General features: G+C 31.6%; 1 protein-coding gene across 1 annotated transcript; it reads right to left on the bottom strand.

The window, feature by feature from the left end:
• Window positions 1–2,017: 2,017 nt before the first annotated feature.
• LOC126835263 (disheveled-associated activator of morphogenesis 1) lies at window positions 2,018–19,421 on the bottom strand. The gene is made up of 15 exons (XM_050567735.1): window positions 19,218–19,421; window positions 9,947–10,045; window positions 6,597–6,725; window positions 6,181–6,270; window positions 5,830–6,108; window positions 5,228–5,707; window positions 4,883–5,000; window positions 4,685–4,817; window positions 4,478–4,604; window positions 3,844–4,407; window positions 3,476–3,774; window positions 3,109–3,412; window positions 2,789–3,043; window positions 2,535–2,705; window positions 2,018–2,355 (listed from the first exon to the last, which is right to left on the bottom strand). Exons 1-15 carry the CDS (start codon window positions 19,335–19,337, stop codon window positions 2,080–2,082), a joined length of 3,444 nt encoding a protein of 1,147 aa, XP_050423692.1. The 5' UTR covers window positions 19,338–19,421; the 3' UTR covers window positions 2,018–2,079.
• Between the last annotated feature and the right edge of the window lie 307 nt (window positions 19,422–19,728).

Genomic DNA, 19,728 nt, shown 5'->3' on the forward strand with positions numbered 1-19,728 from the left:
TTGATGTATCTATATGAAGTGTAGATACTCTTAACAGAGTTTTTATTTTAATCATGAAATCAGAGACTCAAATCAAATCTTTTCATCTAATAACGAGGTTGGACAGATTTATTTCTATTTTATTTTAGTATATAGTAAATACAATTTTTTTTTCCTTTAAAATATGAAAAACAATTTGTATAATTTTATTTTTAAGGTACATTTTCATTTTTTATTTCCAAAATAAGCAAAAAATCTAATTTTACCAAGACATGTTTTATTTTTTGTGATAGAAAAAACTGAAATTATAAATTTTTTTTCATATTTTGTAGAATAAAAATTTTCATTATTAAAAAAATAGAAATCTTGGCCCATTCTGATTATTTGATTTAATGATACATAATTTCAGAATTTTAAAACTGGTCAAAGTTGATTTTTTGTGAAAAATAACTTTAAAAACATCTATATTTTGGATAATATGAGTGAAACGAGGTCTTATATTAGACGAAAAGAAGTTAACCAAAAAAATTTCGAAATTTTTTGACGTCTGGTCGATGACTGCGTGGTTTGACTAAGAATGCTTCGAATATTCTACGAATTGTGAGAATTTTTCCTCAAGGATTGTTTTCACCTATAAAAACTGGTCGTGTGCATGTTCCTTAATTCCAATTGTAACTTATAAGTTGATAATTATAACCCTTTAGGCTGCAGCCCAACTAGTTTATTTGCAAATTTATGTATAAATGCTAAGAATAAAATAGTATCTTATAGTTTTTCATGGTTCAATATAGTTATTTTTCAGTTAATTATAAAATTTTAAGGTTTTACTTTTAGTAAGATAATGTCTTTGCATACATTGCAACATATTATAATGCGATTTACAATAATCGATAAAATCATTACAATTTACATGTTTAACTGCAAAATTATATTTATACTTAGAAAATTGCTTTTAATAATATTTTTAAATAGCCTACTATTATTAATATATAAGGGAAATTGTAATGCGATAGTTACAAATATAATTATTTCAAATAACACTCTGTAATTTAAATGACTAAATTATTTTTAAGAGATTTATGTCTTCGGTCATCCAGTTTTAGTTAATATTAGATTGTCTGTTGACAAGTAATTATTGCATTGATATAATACATAATTATTGTATGATTATGTTGCTATTTACTATTGTTGTATGGCATTTAAAAAACATTATCATGGCAATAAATAAGAAATCATTCCTAACCTAATTCCACTATGACAAAACTAAACTACTCGATAAAAAATTTTTCATCTTTGCATCATTATTGTCAAATAAAACGTAATATTTCAATAAATTAATCATTGTCAATATGCAGTTCATACATTTATATTCAAATGTTAATTTTATTAGAATGAAAATAACAAAAATGATAAAATGTATTTTTAGTCAACCTCACACGTCAATTAATATCCATAAAAATATAGTAGGTATTGTCATCTTTATTAAAAAACGATACAATGCAAAATTGTGTATTTTATACAAATGTATAATTTATGGTCTACGATTATAATAACTGGCATTGAAAATATAGGTTAAATTAAATAAAGATATAAGTAATAAGAAGTTATCATATTTTATATTTCTTCAGAGTCAATAAAGAACATCAACTTATAGATAATAATAGTACTGGATGATAATAGTAAAAATCCATTGTTATAATAGTTAAATAATCTAGCTAATCAATTTTTAAAATGTTCGTAATAAAAAATGTATAAACTAATATATTTTACAACCATCCGTTCTTATATGCATATAAGTAAAATACAGTAATAATTATTATAATTTACAAGTTTGCAGTAAAACTATAAACAATAATTGTAAAAAGACAATAAATCAAAAATAATTAAAGATGAATAGGTAATTTATTTACAGGCCGTCTGAATCGGCTTCAAGTCAAACATATAATTTTGGATATCAAAAAACCGTATCACAGAAAGAAATTAAAAATGCAAGGCTTCTGGAATCTCAAACGATAATATAAATATATGTATACTAATATAAACAGCAAATAAAAACGTTTAATTTCATATCAATTTGATTGTACAATTTTATACTTGTTTTTATTTTTGTCGTGTTACGTTTAATACTCTATCTCTGCTATGTTCTCGAGCTGGCGGTGAGTGTCTGGATTTTCTGCTTCGCTTAATCTTTGCCATGCTATCCTCACCGAACACATCTCCTGTTCTCAAAGCTGATATCAGGTCATCGAATTCTGCTTTGTCACCGGTTGTGCCGTTTATAGACACTTGGTTTGAAGATCGGCGGCCGGATGATCCGTTAGGTAAAATACCGTTACCGTCTTTGCAGTTTTTACGATCTAACGTCAACTTTTTTAACTAAAATATAACAAATACAATGTGTTAGTAATATGTAGCAACTAGCAAGACAATCTAAGAATAAGAACAGCATATTCTAAGCAGTCTTGAGCAATAACTTAATAATAATAGTAACTAAGTAAATACTTTAGATTTTTGATCAGTTTAATATGTCACTACTTGACATTGACTTTAAGTACCTCGACTTCTTGCCGTATTCTTTTTTCTTCTTCTTCGCGACGCCTTTTTATGCTTGTATTATCCTGACGTGCTTCTGCTAACGCAGTTAAGAATGAATCGAAAACTGCAAAGAAATCATCGGGTTGAATGGTGGAATTGTCTTCGCCGAACAACCTAACGGCTCTGTCGAACTACAAGAAACGAAAACACAAACAATTATAATAAACTGCCATCCGCGTAATTTTTCCCTAGTCACTCTACTAGATAAACTCACTCTAGTTTTCATATCTTGAAAAAGATCTTCGAGTTCCGAGAACCTACAAGTAGCCGTGGTCAAAAATTCTTTCATCACTGGTAGGAACATGTCACCGGGTACAGCGGGTTGAACTCTCTGGAATTCGATTTCACGTTCCACTTCTTTTAGATTGTTTCTGAGCTGTGACATGTCCTTTTCAAGTTCGGCCAAGCTTACTTTCGAAGCACCTCTGACGTGAGGGATATCTTCTTCCAGTTGTAAAATATCCTTGAACTATTAGAAACACGCCACAATGTTAAAATTCAAGACTTTATTATTAAAATGTATTATTTACATACCTTCTTATCAGCTATATCGACAATGTAATGCAACAAAGTGGTACCTCTAACAGAACTCGACTTAGTGTCTGCTAGCCTATTGAGAGATGACAATCGGAAACCACAGGCATTTCCTCTTGCTCCTTTATTCATATAATTTCCAAGAGCCAATACCAGTTCTAACAGTTTTCGGAGACGTCTAGAACGAGCAACCTCTCGGGATGCTTCCATCACAACTTTAGCTCTGCCTTCGACCTCTCCAGTCCAAGCAACAAACTTTTTCTTATAAACCAAACTTCGAAGCCGCTGCTCATAGTGTGCTATCCTAAAATGGGAATTTATTATTTGAACGAATTAAATTTTATTAATATCTAGTGTTTTCACTAACTTTGAAATTTCATATAGAAAACGATCGGCTCTAGCTAAACTATCTAAATCATAGCTGTGTTCTTCCAATAACGCTGCTTCGTCTGGGCCAGGAGTAAATTTCAAAAGTTGTTCTACCATATCCAATGGGAACACATCTTTCGTATCCATATCAAGTATGACTCTAGCTATTTCCTCGTCAGACATTTTTAGTTTTGATAATAAAATAGTACAATTTTGAGCTCTGCGGCCGTCAATTACAGACAAAACTTTAGCTTTGTTTTTGCCTGCTTGTCTGAGATCTTCTGACGATCCTTCATTCTAAAAAAATATACAATAATTAATTTTCTGTCTACATTAAATATAATAACAAACAAAATCGTTGCTTACAACTACGCCGTTAACTGGTTTTTGATTTTGGTAGGCGCAAAACAGTTTGTCCACAGTTTCGAGATCAATAGTTGAGTACATTTTGCCTTCATCGATATCGGCCCACACTGTTCCAGCTACTTTAGTTTCTGGCAACTTAGACCAATTGAACGATTTCAATGGAGCAGACGGCTTAGGAATTTCTACAGACCTCTGTTTGGTGAGTAGTGGTGGAGGACAACCTGGTGGAGGTGGAAGATTGGGTTGGAGAATTTGAAGAGGTGGTGGAACTGGAGGTGGAGCTGAACCACGAGCTTTGGATATTGGTTGAGGAGGAGGTGGAGGTGGAATAGGTGCAGATGGTGCAGCAGTAGTGCCAAAGTTGACCTTAGCATCATCTGGTAAGCTCCCATTGTTAAGCATCGCTTCCAGCTTCCGTCTTTCTTCTTGTTCGTACATTATCCTATGTTGAAGTTCACTTGCGGTGTCTTCAAGTTCAGATAATTTTTGTTTGGTTTCTAAGTGAGTGGAGAGCTCTTTTTCTAGACGTTCTTTGACTCTAGTAATACTGGCTTCCATGTCTTCCTAATATTTTACAATTTTAATTAATTAATACATATACAATAAACAAAACCTTAAAGCAATACAAACTTACTTTTTCTTGATTCCTTAAGTCTAGTTCTTGTTCTTTTTTAGCTAGTGAAGCAACAATGTTACTGTTTTCTTTCTCTAATTCTTCTGCCTTATTTCTTGCAGCTACAAGTTCTTCTTCTTTGGCTAGTCTAAGAATATCATAAGATATTTTCAGATAGTTTAAGATAAAATATGGTAATACATTTAGTTTATTTTATTTTAAACTTACTGTTGAACTATTTCTTTAACATTTATACTGATTGGTGTCACGTCATTATCGATACCAGAATCAGTTTGAAGTGTGATCTGTTGAACAATCCGATCAAACAATAGCCAATGTTGAGGTAGACTCCCATAATCCACTAAAAATAATTATTAATCAATTAGTTAATTAATGGGTATTGAGTTCGTTATTTTTATAACTTACAAGGTAACAACAAGAAATGTTGTAAAAGAGAAAGAAAGTGAGGATACGCCGGAGAATGACTTAATTTCCTGCGAATTAAATCGAACATAGAAGTTGCACTTTGGGTATCAACTTGCTCCTAAAAAGTGTTAATAATTATTTATAAGTATATATAGGTATGTCAAACATGGATTAACTCCAAAGTTAGGCAATTTTTGTCGTACGTTTAAAGTGTTTGTCTTTTAAAAACAAAAACAACGTTATTCATGAAACAAATCATAATTTTGGAGTTATCACTTTTTGATATATGACCACAAAAATAAATCTTTTGTTTGCTAAGTATGTTGTAGATATAATTCTAAGTACCTGTTCAAATTTTCTTGCCAATTCTTTTTCGTCTTCATTTCGGACCATGTCAAAAAAATCCATGTGCCGGTCCAAGGTTTGATTCTCGTGCTCTCTTAATTTGTTAATAATGTTTTTTAAACCAAGCTGTAGAAATTCATACCGCAAATGTAGTCTGAATTCCAAACTCTCTTGGCCGGGCCCATAACTTAATACAGCATTTATAAATGACATGATTGCAGTTTTCACTGTCAGGTCATCTCTGTAGATACCCGTGTTCCTATCTAAATCGTTAATTATTCTTTGGAATCTGGCCCGTTCGTGAGCAAACTCTCTGTAGTCGGTCATGGCATCTAACACTTTTTTATGCCCTCCTGGAACTAAACAGGACGCACCGAGAATTTCTAAGACCGCGACTTTAGTTCGAGGGTTTTCCGTAAGTAAACTCCGAGCGATTGTGCTTATAGCAGTAGGGTGTGCTAGAACATGAGATCTCCCAGTCTAAAAATTAAATAGCAGGATGTGAGTTATAAAATGAACATTTGTATTCTCAACAAATTGTAATAAACTTATCCAACAAGATACAAATTGTAAAATGCTGAACATTTTGCCAGATTACTCACAGAGTTATTCATAAGGGCTTTAATGCATCCTATTATTGAAGTGTGCATTGCTCCTTGTTGTGTATCATAATCCATTGACGACAAAACTTCTAGAAGAGCGACTAGGCCATCAGCTTGTACAAATCGTAATACAAAACTATGTGGTTGGGTTCTTAAGGCAGTCTTCAATGAATCGAATAAGCGAACATTTTCTTGTTCGTCTTTTTCTCCATTTAACGTGCCTATTCGTTCTATATAGTATTCTGGCGATTGTGATAAATCTGTAGTATTTTCTTGATCCTATACAAGAAAATTAAATTATAAATAAATAGAAAACATTTTATGTTAACTTTTCAAACAAGTCCGATGTACTTTTTTTTTACTACAATAAATTTGCCATTTTTTTTCAGCGGGGAGTTCTAACATGGCCGTCTTGTTTGGAGCAGTGAGATCTAATTCTTCCTATAAAAATAAATAATAAAATAAAATACATGGACATAACATACACAATGAAGAAACAAAAATCCATTCAATGTCCTATAGGTGGTCAAATAGCTTTTTTTCAAAGTTACTCTCCCTTCAACAATGCGAGTGGAATAACATAAATGATGGCACGCACCGCAACGACTCGGGTACATCTGTACATGTTATGTAAGTGGAACATAATATTATGATGATTGTGTAACGATAACCCGGACAAATTATCCATGCACGTATAATTTTAAATTTATATATATATATACGTATATAGTGAGTAACCCAAGTAAAAATTAAACCATGACACTTACCACCAGCTCGGCAAACAATCTATCTAGTTCGGATTTTTCAGGCATGGGTATTGTGGGAGTCATCGTCTGCAGTGTTAATGTGCCCGAGTTGTCAACAACACAATAAGTGATCTCTGGCGGCTCATCGTCCTGTAAGATAAATGCATTTATAATTATGGCATCAAACTATATTCATCAAAATAAAAAAAAATATAAAAATAAATGTATGATATGTATATGCACACGTTGTTATTTGATGAATATTAATAACTCAAAATAAAATACAAATAAGTGTTTTAAATATATTTCCGTAGCGATTATCCTATCTAAAACTGTTAATTATTGATGTAATTAGTAACTGGTGAATTACACCAAATTGAAGTTAAATCATACATAGAACCGCATGATCATAAAAAAAAAAGTAATTAAAAATAATTAATGTAATACAGACGCATATTATATTATAACATAGTTATGCGTTGAAGTGTCCATAATAATTATTGATTAATTTAAAATTATTCGGCATAAGAAAAATTAATAAAAACGATTTTCAGTCATCGTTAAAAAACGTTGTCGGCCACTCGACCCTGGATAAAAAATTATGGCGACCGTAAATGTCAGCCTGAAAGATATTATCCAATTAAACCATCGTACGTGATGCCTGTTGTGTAGGAAAAAATAAGGATTAAAGTTTCGAGGCGATGAGATATCTTTCTACTTTCTAATTTTTCGTGATCTTACTACTATACTATAATAGTGTAATATATTATAATACATATTTTTTGGAGGCAATAATGATTTTTGTAGTATGACAGTTACGCAATCCAAGTACATTGTACCTACAATAATAATAATTTGTACAAGCACTGATCAGACAATAAGAAATCTATAATATAGTATACTGAAAAAAAAAACGTGTTCGACAGTCATGGTTTAGGGGACTATCAGCGTGATGAACACAAATACTGTACAGACAGACAGGCAGACAAACACTAACACAAATCTATCGCGTGCGCGTTGCGGGATTGTTATCCATTCGTTGTAAACACACAACAATAATACCAATAATATAATACACATTTCCATCCGTTATCATATTCAATACCGAATATTATTAATATCCACACACCGAATCCGAATGTCTTCGAACCTCATCTCAATCGGCCGTCAATAATTGTATCTGTACGGCGTACATGCATACACCTAGCTTGATAATATTATGATGATAATGCAATGACTCATGGCGTATACAGATGGAGAAAGCACCTACGACACACAGTCTCGTTTACGGCTGTGTCGATTAATTTAAACGGTTTTACACGTTCGTAGCCTAAAGCCGCTAATTACAACAAACCAAAGCAAGCGACAACACACTTGGGCTGTCAGAAAAAAAATAAGCGAAAACACGGATTCCGGTTACTTGATAATAGTATCATAAACATTCGTCAAGTGTACGGTTATAAAACAAATTGATCAGAACAGTTGTAGCGATTATCCAAATTAATTCAACTAAAGGAACTCGCAATATTTTTCATAATATTTTTATCAAAAATAATAATAGCTAAGCGTTATGGTTAATACCATGAAGCTTATACAAATTAAACGGTAAATTAATTGACATGGTCGAAATTTATTAAAACCACTTTTTTCTTAAATATTGCCTATACAAACCTCCTTAAAAATTGGCCGGTACCCAATAGCCTTAATTGTGCTATCACTGTGTTATCGGAGCATTCTACTATACTATTTAATTGACCCAAAATTGTGAGAGCGATGACCATAATAAAAATTAGTGATCATACCACTTTACTGATATTGTTGCTTTGGTTGACATTATTATTTTGTTCTATGTCCACTTGCACGGTTGTCAACTCTGGCGAGGACTTCACTTTTTTTTTGAAAAGCCACCGTAACATACGTTGTACGTGTATTGTTTGTGTTTTTTTTCCAACAGAATTTGAACTATTCGAATCGAAAATTTAATAAAAGAATTCATTTAACGACTAGAATACAGAAGACATAAACATTGTACACGTTTACCATGGAAATTGATTCAATAAAACAATAAAACAGGAATTTTCATAGGCCTTGCAAGTCTGTTAAACGACCAAATTTGGTTGTATCCAACCATTTGATGGTATAAATCCAAGTACGCATTGAGTATTTATGAATAATTCAACTACATAATATCTCAGCAACCCTGAATATATGATACATATCTAATTTCAATACACAGAATATTATATAGAAGAACGCTAAATTTATTGTTCATTTGTATTATAAGTGAAATGTAAAACTTTTGTTATTTATCACTTGTTAGCTGCCTAATAAATCAACAAAACAAATTTAAAAACGAGTAACCTTTTTTTTATTACTATTTTTTGATAGATATTTAAGCATTATACTGGTTATAGTGGATTAGTGACAAGTGCTAGAACCTGACTAACTATAAACACTTTAGTTTAATATTTGTATTAGAAAAATTGTTGGCATATAATCCGTCTTGATTCTTGTACTATAGAAAAACTACACTATCTTTCCGACAATTAGCGGTAAACTGGCATTTCACAAACGCCATGAACATTGCACGCATTATATATTATTATAAGTCAATTAGTTAAAAAAACAATGAGCCTTTCATGATAAGAACAGTTCAGTCTTTAGCGAGTCCAATGCAGAAAACGGGATGTATTGTAAAATATTTTAAAAGCAAATATTCACTGCGGGTTTCAACGGTGTTCAGGTTAAATTGTCGTGACTTCCTAAAAGGGAAAAAAGTCCTATGATCGACTAATGTAACGTTACCGTATTGTGAAAGCAAATTATATAGGTACTTAAGAATTATTACAGTCGATGCGTAATCGGTATTCGAACGCTGAAAGCGCCTTTGGTGGTAATATACATTTTCACTGGAAGCGTTATAGATGCGGCCTTGGGTGTGTAGATGCGGTATCGATAAACTCAGCTAATACAATTAGAATAACCGCGTCCCGTGTAAAGTATATAGGTATATATTGGAATAATTGTGGAAGAAGCGTTAATGAGCGTATTCGGTTTTCGAAACCGATGTAAGTCACTATTGGAATTAACCACGGGGCAGCCACCCATAACGACACAGAATGTATAGGTAGTTACACAGACCATAATGCACAACGTTGAATTTTTAATAACTCGCGCTGTTTAACTTCTGTGTACTAAAAAAAAAGTAAAAACAAGTGACAAAAAAACTATAGGTATATCGATTGTATACTGTCCTTGCGGTAAGAACTCGGAAAAAAATCGCGTGGCGTTATTATGTAGCCACCAATAGCTCTAATAATTATTAGTTCTACAAAGTACATATGCTGCAGTATTTTAATTTGTTAGTTTACCTGAAGACAACCACACCATCCTTTTCGCCCTCGTGCGCTTGGCGTCGGCATCATACCTGATAGTCTTCCAGCCAAACCCGCCATAGAGCGGGGTACAGTCTGGAACAAAAACAATAACAATGTTAACTCGAGTATGATAGTTACGACTAAACAAAAAAACGTTTCCCATCCGTTAAACAGAAAACGAATTTGCCAATAACTGCATTAGAACCGTGCAAGGTAAATTCTTTTTACAGCTTATTAACCATCGGTACCTAACAAGTGTCATTTTAACACGTCTGTAAAATTATCGATTTACATGTACCATATATTATCTGCCACGAGATAGCAATATTATTAGTAAAACGTAATGCTATGATAGGTATTTACGTTTGAATATTGTGTTAATCCGATAAACAGTTTGACGCGCCTATATCTATAATAATACAGTCGATTTGCTCACAGTCTGTTGCGGTTGCTATAGTTTACACGGCTGATTAACCAGTGTAGGTGAAACGAACACTTCAGATGTGCTTGCTGTTTCACCGGTCAACGCAGGAATAGTACAGGAATATTATTGCAGCGTCGATTTAACGAGATGAAGCTTTTAAAAAATATCGCCAGTTCGGGTAAAAGTAAAACGATCGGACACGTGAACGGTCAGCGTTTTCTAAAGCTTCTAGAGTACTCATCAAATCTATACACCGCCATAGTACCTATGACATAACATAAACGATTATGATTGCCTTCGACCGCAATTGATTTTTTTTATTACCGTGTTGTCGAGTCGGAAAACTTTTGAGTGACAACTTACGGTACGATCATTTTTTGTTTTCTTCTACGCGGTTATTATTCTTCTTCAAGTGCAACGGTCACGGACAGAAGCCAAACCACGTAGCCCCTCAAATAGGACCCGACCGCCTGGCAACCGTGATAATACCTAAACGTTATGCGATGTCGAACCGACTCACGCTGGGTTTCACTTTCAGAGAATGTTACAACCTTGTCAGCGATGATAGCAACAACACAGAGATAATGTACGCTTGACATCCATCATCGACAGAACCGACAAAAAATAGACCGGTATGGCCGATGGTACGTGATACGATCGTTTATAGGCCTGTGGGTAACCTTGCACGAAAGACATTACATTTGCCGTGTCTTCACGCTGTGACGCTGTAGGATGTATTATCGTGGATAATATTATTATAATTATTGCTGTTACGTTGTATTAGTAATTGTGTACTTTTTTTTTTTAAAACTTCGTCAATAACGATAATTGGTATTATTAATATTCCTAACGGAAATAATCTGGTGCGGTTGCGGCGGGGACACCCTGTTGTTATGACGAGGCGACCTCTGTGGGTGCGTTAAGCGGAAACCACAGCACTCGGGGCCAAAGTCGACGGGTCAACAATTTGTTTATGCGAAAATGATTGTTTTCGTACCTGGAAGTAAATCGCGCTAAGGAATGTGAAAGCCGTGTATAACGCCAACCGCGGATGCAGTAACTTTGACGAGCACGTGCATTATAAATTATGTTGCCGATTGCATACATTATATATTATTATACACCTGTTATTATGTGGAAACGCCACCGATAAAAATATATTAGTAATATTATAATAACTATGTGTAAATTATGTATATTGTATTTATTTTCGTTGTTTTTACTATCATTCCAAATTGATCCAAACAGCTGCTATATAAACGACGGTTATTGTAATCACCAAAATGGGTATTTGGCATTAGAGATCATTGATTTAAACAAAATACAGATTAGCGGTGCTATACACAAACACGGTAATCGATTTTTGCTGGCAGTAGAGGTACTCTCGTTATAGCCAATAGGTCGACGGATGGTGGACGGCGGGAATCCCGTAAGAAAATGTAACCGTTTTTGTGTGTATAGGGTAGCACTGCTTACCTGTACATCAATGTATAGACAAATTATATAAATACACACATATAGGATGTGTCACGGTGACCGACAGATTAACTTTGTAGGATAGTACATAGAAATCTGTTAAATCATCGTGGTGCACTCTGTATACACTTTGCGTGACTTTCTTGATTTTCATGCGATTCCCTGAAAACTGGTACAAGTTGTTGTACTGCCGGTCGGCCAAGACGTGACGCCAATGCCAGCACCCGATACATGTCGTTTGTGGTTTTTAAAATCACTATACTTATTAAACAATTTTTAATCCGCCACTCGGTATCTGATCTTTTTGAAGTAAAATTTAATTACAATTTTTTAACATCAATGCGAGAAGGTTCGATTGCTCAATAATAGTTTTGTTTTTGTTTAACGACAATGCTAGATTGTTTTATATACACAACAATTTCTTAAGTACCGCAGATAAAGTTAAGCTTAAACTTGTTTTCCAGCTTTTAATGACAGGTTAAAGTCGATATTCACCAATTTGACAGTGAGACCTGTGTCGAGTTGGTGTAGTTTAGATATGACGATATTTAAAATTTTAATTATTTAATAATTCAATTTTTTATGAGAAAAAAAAATTATAATTCATCAAAAGCCCACAGCTAAAATACTTGAAAACCGACTTTGTGTGGCTTGCAGGCTAAAACATGACATTTAATAATCTAGTTTTTAACATATCTATGATAACCTAACGTGACCTTACCTTTTAGCCCAGCTAGATCAAAAAGGCCAATATTTAACAACAAAAAACGAATGATAGTTAATGACTGATTATAAACAGACTCGCATCAGTGTTTGACAATGATTTAACCATTTTCAGCTTAAATACCATTTCCATCGCAGTATTGATGCGCTTTGATGCGAGTTTGTTAGTAAGTCATCAAACAGTATTCGTTTTTTATATTTTAATATATATATATATATAAATATAGATATATATTGGTAGCTTATACTTTGTTTGGTTATGTTCATTTTTAGTCGATTATTCATCGTTATATTTCCTTAATCAACTAATACTCGTACACCCGTGGCACTCTTGTATGTAGGTAGTGAGACTTAGATTTAAAATAGTAAATAGCGTTTTATCTTTTACTTCGCCTACGAATATGTCTAGAAGTTATTGGAAGGACGCGTGTAATAATTTTTTTTCTTATTGTTTTGACAGGATTACTTTGAAGTGTTCAAATTTCAACAGCGGTAAAATAATAAGTAATGAATAATATGTATTATATATACATATAGGTATTATATTATGTTAGTGTACCATGCCACTGACCCACTTGATCTGGTATATTTAATATTTATCAAATGGACACACGCGTGGGCAGCCACATACGTTTAAGAAGTCCATCAAAAGCTCGCCAATACTTCATAATCAAAAAAGGAGTACTCACGCGATGATCGTGCAATGTTTGTTAATATTGTCCTTTTGACCTATTATTACTTATTCAGCTCGAAGATATCTACACATATAAACGTCACTCGACTAGTAAACGCTTAACGTGAAAACGAAATGTCTACACGTATCTGTTCGAGTTAGGAAACAGTACATTATTATTATTTGTGTTGTATTATGTATTTTAACAAAACCTAGTTGAACGAATTGGCCGACAAAACATAACGCTTTAGGTAAACTATTTAAAACAATGACACTTTCAAAATACGCTTATTTTAAAATAAAAAAGAACACAAAAATAATAATAAATTATAACGTTTTACCCTGTAGTATTATATATCTACGAGTATTATAAATCCTAAGAAAATTATGTTTAAATCACGATATGTATATTAGATTACCTTATGTGTGATTAAGTCGAAAAAAAGAGCCAGTTACACTTGTTGCAATTATTTCATTTAGAACTACATATTATATATATGTGTATAAATATATATATATATGTATGCATGACGTTAATACCATTTAAAGCATTTATACAAATATGCCACGGTATAAAAGTAGATTACCGAGACCGAAGACGTTGCCAAGTATATAACATAGCTGTTGACCTTGATCGTCAATAGCCTGTGTTAAACAATATAAATAGTTCAATAGGACATTTATAGGAAAAATATGCCTCCGTTTCTGTGTAGTTTCAAGACTGATATTTTTCCTACAAGCTACATTGGTAAATCACATACTTATAGTCTTAATATACTGCCACAATAATGTATACATGTTCGCTGTGCAATGAGCAATGTGTTTTTGAAAGACCGTGAAAATTACAATATTACTCGGTTAGCATCCATTCAACTGTACCTATATTAAGTCTGTCTGGGACGTAACCTATAACGTTAATATCTCCACACGACCTAGACATTTAGACATTATGGTCATTATTAGAGGCCCGGAGCTCTCTCGTTTATCACCGTACAGCGCTTATGGTTTAGTATTCTCCAGAGGTGTTTAATTGAAAACCGCCGTTTGATTGGTTGTAATAATTATTATAATATTAAAGTACTCTAATGAAACGATGCGCGACAAAACAAAAAATTAGTTCTGAACTCGATGTAATTCGTAATAACTCGCTTAGGCATAGTTATCCGTCGTTCGACGTTTATAATATTATTCGGAAACAATCGATCGAGGTTTTTTTTTTACTTTTGAGTATTGATAAAAAAAACCGAAACAACAAAGTGTACGCGATCTCGTTTTTTTTTAACTCCCGGCGTTATGTTTTTGTTTTATTAACGAATTCTATGGCTAATTAGAAATCTAAAACAGACAGCCGAAGACATCGCGGGAGGAAAAAAAATATGTTGAAAAATATTCGCTTTCACTAAATCGCCGTTTCGTTTCTCGTCGCCCATTCCACCGCTATCAAATTATTTCATACACAGATATACCTCGTTCTCGGATAAAATATAATAATCAACGTTGGATGGACATTATGATTTACGCGTGGGCTTTCGGTAAGCATCGGTCGGGTCGAGTCGGTGCGCCTATATTAAAATACTGCGGAAATTTTCAACAACTATCTTCGTTCAATTTGAGTTTTTGTATTATTTATTTTACATAGACATATATATATATATATATATAGCTTTGTTATTCTGCTTTTCCACCACTATCCGCGCCAGTGCGACAAGTAAGTGGTAGTACACGCCCACGAACATCGGTGTTGATGTTCCGGGTCATTGGCGAAAACAATAAGAAATTTACCAAGACGGAAACGGAACGTATCCATGTCATAGTCCGGTCCGGAATATTAAATGTGATTTTAGTATTCGCCCGACGCCGTTCAAAAACGTCAGGTTTAATTAAATTTTTTTTTTTTGTACTTAGTGGCACACACAACACCCTGTGTGTCCATATTATGTTGTACTTTTAACGACAAACAATAAAAATCATCATCGTCATAATATTATTATTAATTTTATACGCGGATACTCTCACAAGCGCATCGTTAACTATCATGAATGTAGGTTTTGAACTCTACACTGTTTTTTTGATGGACGCTGATTTGTGAACTATACCGAGCAATTAACAGGTACACAGTTTGCTCAACTTGTGTACACAAAAGATATTATAGGTAATATAACATCAGTATTGTCGTTGCTAACACCACTATATAGATAGCCTACTCAAGCTGCACCTGTTTGCTGGTCACCAAGTTAACGGTTCAACAAACAATCTAGAAAATTGATAAATCGCATATCCGAGTGTCTTTTTTTTTTACTTCTTCGCTCTAAATAAATCGAGTTGATCTATAATTGAAGACCGTGATATTTCCAAGAAGAAAAGTTAAACAATAATAATTTATTATTGTAATATCATAAGCGACCACAAAAACTTCTTAAAAATGACTATAGAAAAACAACCTATCAAAAAATAAACGTTTAACTTAGTTCTTTGTAGTGCCAATATTTTGTATATTATTTATTTAGGGTAGTTATATTATACACATGTTGTAATAATGTATTACATTTATGAGACATTCAGATATTATAAATCTAAAATATCATTGTATACTATGAAAGTATTAACGTAAACGTTAATATTGTTTCTCAGTCTTAGCTATTTAGACATTATAATAACACTATATAATATTATAAAGTAAAAACCGTAGAACGAATCCAAACAATAAACCGTTAAGGAATCAAATGTAGGTAATTGGCTTTAATAAAATATTTATTTAATATATAATACAATACATTCTATAAGGTTTACGTTTACTTATAAGGGTGTGCCAAAATAAATAAAAATTGTCAGTCATACCAATTAATCTAACCGTGAAAAGACGTTTATTGGAATAGAAACATTGACCGTACACATAAAAGTACATAATTTAAATACAATATACATACAAACTATGTAAACACATAATAATATGTAATTTGTTATTGCTATTAATCCGTTGTCCATGTGATTGTATAGGCATGATATTTCTTTTAAACGTTATTAGATTTGGAGGTTTTTTTAGCGAGCCATCATTAATTACCAAAAATTCCGAGTAATTAGGGGCCAGACGGAAACGTCTGAGCTGTTGAAATCCATTGCCATATATTACATGTAAATGTGCATACAGTTGACATATACGATAAAAAGTACAAAAACGACGTTTTTTTTTTTAAAAATTCTATTATCAGTAGGTCTTTTCGTGACTTTTTTATGACACAAGAGAAACAGGCCAGAGAACATGACAATTGCATTTCCTTTTTTATCGATTGTATTATTTTAATAACACGAGAATCTCTTTTAAAAAATATTTTTTCAAATAATATGTGAATATGTTACTTTAAATAATCCAAAAATTAATATTTTTCCTGTATTTTGATATAGAAAGTAAAGGATTAAAAGCACTTTCGCCGTCAAATAAATCAAATAGTCCGAATAAAAATTGTTTTATTCTTTTAATTAATTTTAAAATTAGTTGTTTTTTAAGAAAACATAATATTTACTTTTTTTTTACAAACTACACTCGATGTTTTATCACGTTTAAATATGCCTAAAGTGTATTAAATTGTTAGCATAGTAATAAATTAGCTTAGCTTGCAGTCAAACTAAATATTTAGCAAATATTTGTTCAAGACGTTTATCATCGATATCTCTATCTAAGGCATGGTTTCAAAAAAAAAACTCGCCTTGGTCAATCTCATTAAAATAAGATAACCCATACAATTGTCTATAAACAATAATATACGATGCCTGTATACAATATAATATGAAGAAAAAGTATCAATAAAAAAAATGCATTAAAATTCGACCTAAAGGTTAATGTTTTATAGTATCTCCGAACACACAAAAAAAGTACAATCGTAAAAACAATATTTATTATTTCATATATGTTCGTACTAAATATTTTTGACGCTTTAATAACATTTCGCATTTTTTCTTCTTCTTTTTTTTTATTTTATAATAATCGCACATTTTTTATCTTCGTCTAAGTTTTATAATATTAAAACTACATACTTAAACCGAATGTAAAAAAAAATCGTAATTTTGTTTTAAACTAAAGTACTTATGTATCAGTGTACACTGTAGTATAGGTATGCAGAAATGTATATTGAAATTATTGATATTGTACTTAATGTGAAATCAAATTATTGAATTGTACAATATTTATAATATGATAAAACACATTTTTTTAATTATTTGTCTATACAAAGTAATGCTATCGGAACTCGGAATCAATAAATAAATAATTATTCTTATAATTTTTTTTTTGCAATACTCGTAACTATATTACTAAGTTTAAAAAAACAGCGCGCGGGGTATGTTAAACAACAATTTAATTATTTAACTGTACTTTATAGTAGGCAAATACATTGCCAGGTAACATTAAAATTGTGTTCATTGATAATTCTCATAATTGATATAAGAGTTTTTCTATAGTAAAATAAGTTTTATTTAATTGTCTTATATATTTATAATAATGATAATGAAAAATTCAATTTTTTCTGTACAAAGTATTTTGATACAATGTTATCTCAAATTTTAACCTTCTTTTTGGTTTTTACCTCCCTCCCAACTGAGTGTTTTTAATAGCAACTTTTGAAACTTATAAATGGTAACGCATACATTTCATAAACTTTTTAAATTGAAAATAATGCACTAAAAATTTTGACTGGTCGATAATCAGTTTTCGATAACAATTTTTGATGCTATTGAAGTTTCAAGTTTAGGGCAGGAGGAAATGTGAAGGATAGTATTATTTTAATCTGTACGTAGTTCCCAACCGCACTTCCCCTCCCATCCTAACTTTTAAACTCTTATAACTTTAAAATATAATTATAAATAAAAAAAAACTTTTTTAAAAATATGCTTTTCTTAAAAATAGTAAAAAAGTGAACTAAAACATTTTACTACAAGAACAATTTACCAATTAACCAATTAACTAATTTACAATCAATTGTAGCCAAAAAATACCCGTACAAATGTACGTGTCAGCGAGTTAAAGAAAAGCATATAATAAATAAAGTTATCAAAAACTGATTATTGACAAGTCAACATTTTTAGTACATTAGTCACAATTTAAAAAGTTAATGGAATGTATGTGTTACCATTTTCAAGTTTCAAAAGTTGCTGTCAAAAAAACTAAGTTGGGAGGGGGTAAAAACAATAAAAATTGTAAGAAATTGAGATCACATTGTATAAAAACATTATGGAAAAAAAATTAAATATTAATTAAACCAAGTGAGATATTAAGTGGTTCACGTTATCAACTGGAATAGTTAGTTTTTCGATCATACGACTTAACTAAACCAGTAGTACACTCAAACGGAATTAAATTTTGTACTTAACAGCACTAACCTATGTAGATATTATTATGCTGCTCGAGGTTTAACAATGTAACTGTTTTAAAATTGTAATAATTAATATACATTTATGCACGCGACTACCCAATTATTTTTTGCCTAAACATTATTCGCAACTTTTTGTAAACAGGTTTTTCATACTTAATTGTATTCTGACGATGGAAACTTTTTCCTGATTGAATTTAGTTACAAAACAAACATTCCATTGGGAAGAGGGACTGATTAGTGATTTAAAAAAAAAAAGACGAAATGAATACGTTGGCAATCAGTCATCAATAATAAAAGAAAATCAAACAAATTTGTTTTGCAGAAGATAATACAAGCATTAAATGTATTAATTATAAATTATTTTTATTACCTTTGAATTTTGTTATGGAGGCTTATAATTTTAATAGGTAGTTCACGGATATCATTCTACCGCGTTAAAAAATTATAGTTTAAGTAAAAATGTAGTCAACACACAAATTATTGAGCTTATATATGCTTTAGAAAATATTACTCTTAAACGAATTGGTTTAAAAATACTACTAATAATGATATGGACGTTTGTGTCGAACAAGTAACAACTAAGTAGTAATAAAATATACATACTATAATATACATAACACGAGAATGAACGTTTTGTAATATTGAATAGTCATCGAATTTGTGTTTAGAAAAATAACGACAACAAAATAAAAAGACTACACTGTAAATCAATATACTATACATTATAATATTTTGTAAATTATGTGCATTTGCGATTATTCGGATCAGCGTTAAAATAATAATTATATTACGCCAAGTTGACCAAACTACGATGCACCATCGACTTCCGGACACTAACCACAATACTATTATGTTATTCCCCTTTGAGGTTATATTTTATACCATCTCTTGATCTTTTGATTTACTAGAAGCATTTTTATAATATTACGTCATTACAATAATAATTAAATAAACGTTTATTATCGAAAGTGGTCTTTAGATCTAAAATTATTATTGTTTGCGTTTAAATTTATCGTTTTTATTATTACAGCATTGTAGAATTCTCCCCACCCCTCAAACGTGCAGTGTCGTATAATTTACGTCATTTTAATAGAACTGCATTTAGATTACGCTC

Source organism: Adelges cooleyi, unplaced genomic scaffold (assembly GCF_023614345.1).
Source record: "Adelges cooleyi isolate 19-005CV unplaced genomic scaffold, UGA_ACOO_1.1 ACOO_flye_CR_arks_rails_tigmint_CR_PRNA_23, whole genome shotgun sequence".
Classification (NCBI taxonomy): domain Eukaryota; kingdom Metazoa; phylum Arthropoda; class Insecta; order Hemiptera; family Adelgidae; genus Adelges; species Adelges cooleyi.

Bases quoted from the DNA above. Each gene is read 5' to 3' on its own strand.
- LOC126835263 (XM_050567735.1), bottom strand. From the start codon at position 19,337: ATGTATAGTATATTGATTTACAGTGTAGTCTTTTTATTTTGTTGTCGT. The intron at 4,818-4,882 runs GTAAGTTATAAA...AATTATTTTTAG, and splicing joins ACATTTCTTGTTGTTACCTT to TGGATTATGGGAGTCTACCT. The intron at 3,413-3,475 runs GTTAGTGAAAAC...TTCCCATTTTAG, and splicing joins TTTCTATATGAAATTTCAAA to GATAGCACACTATGAGCAGC.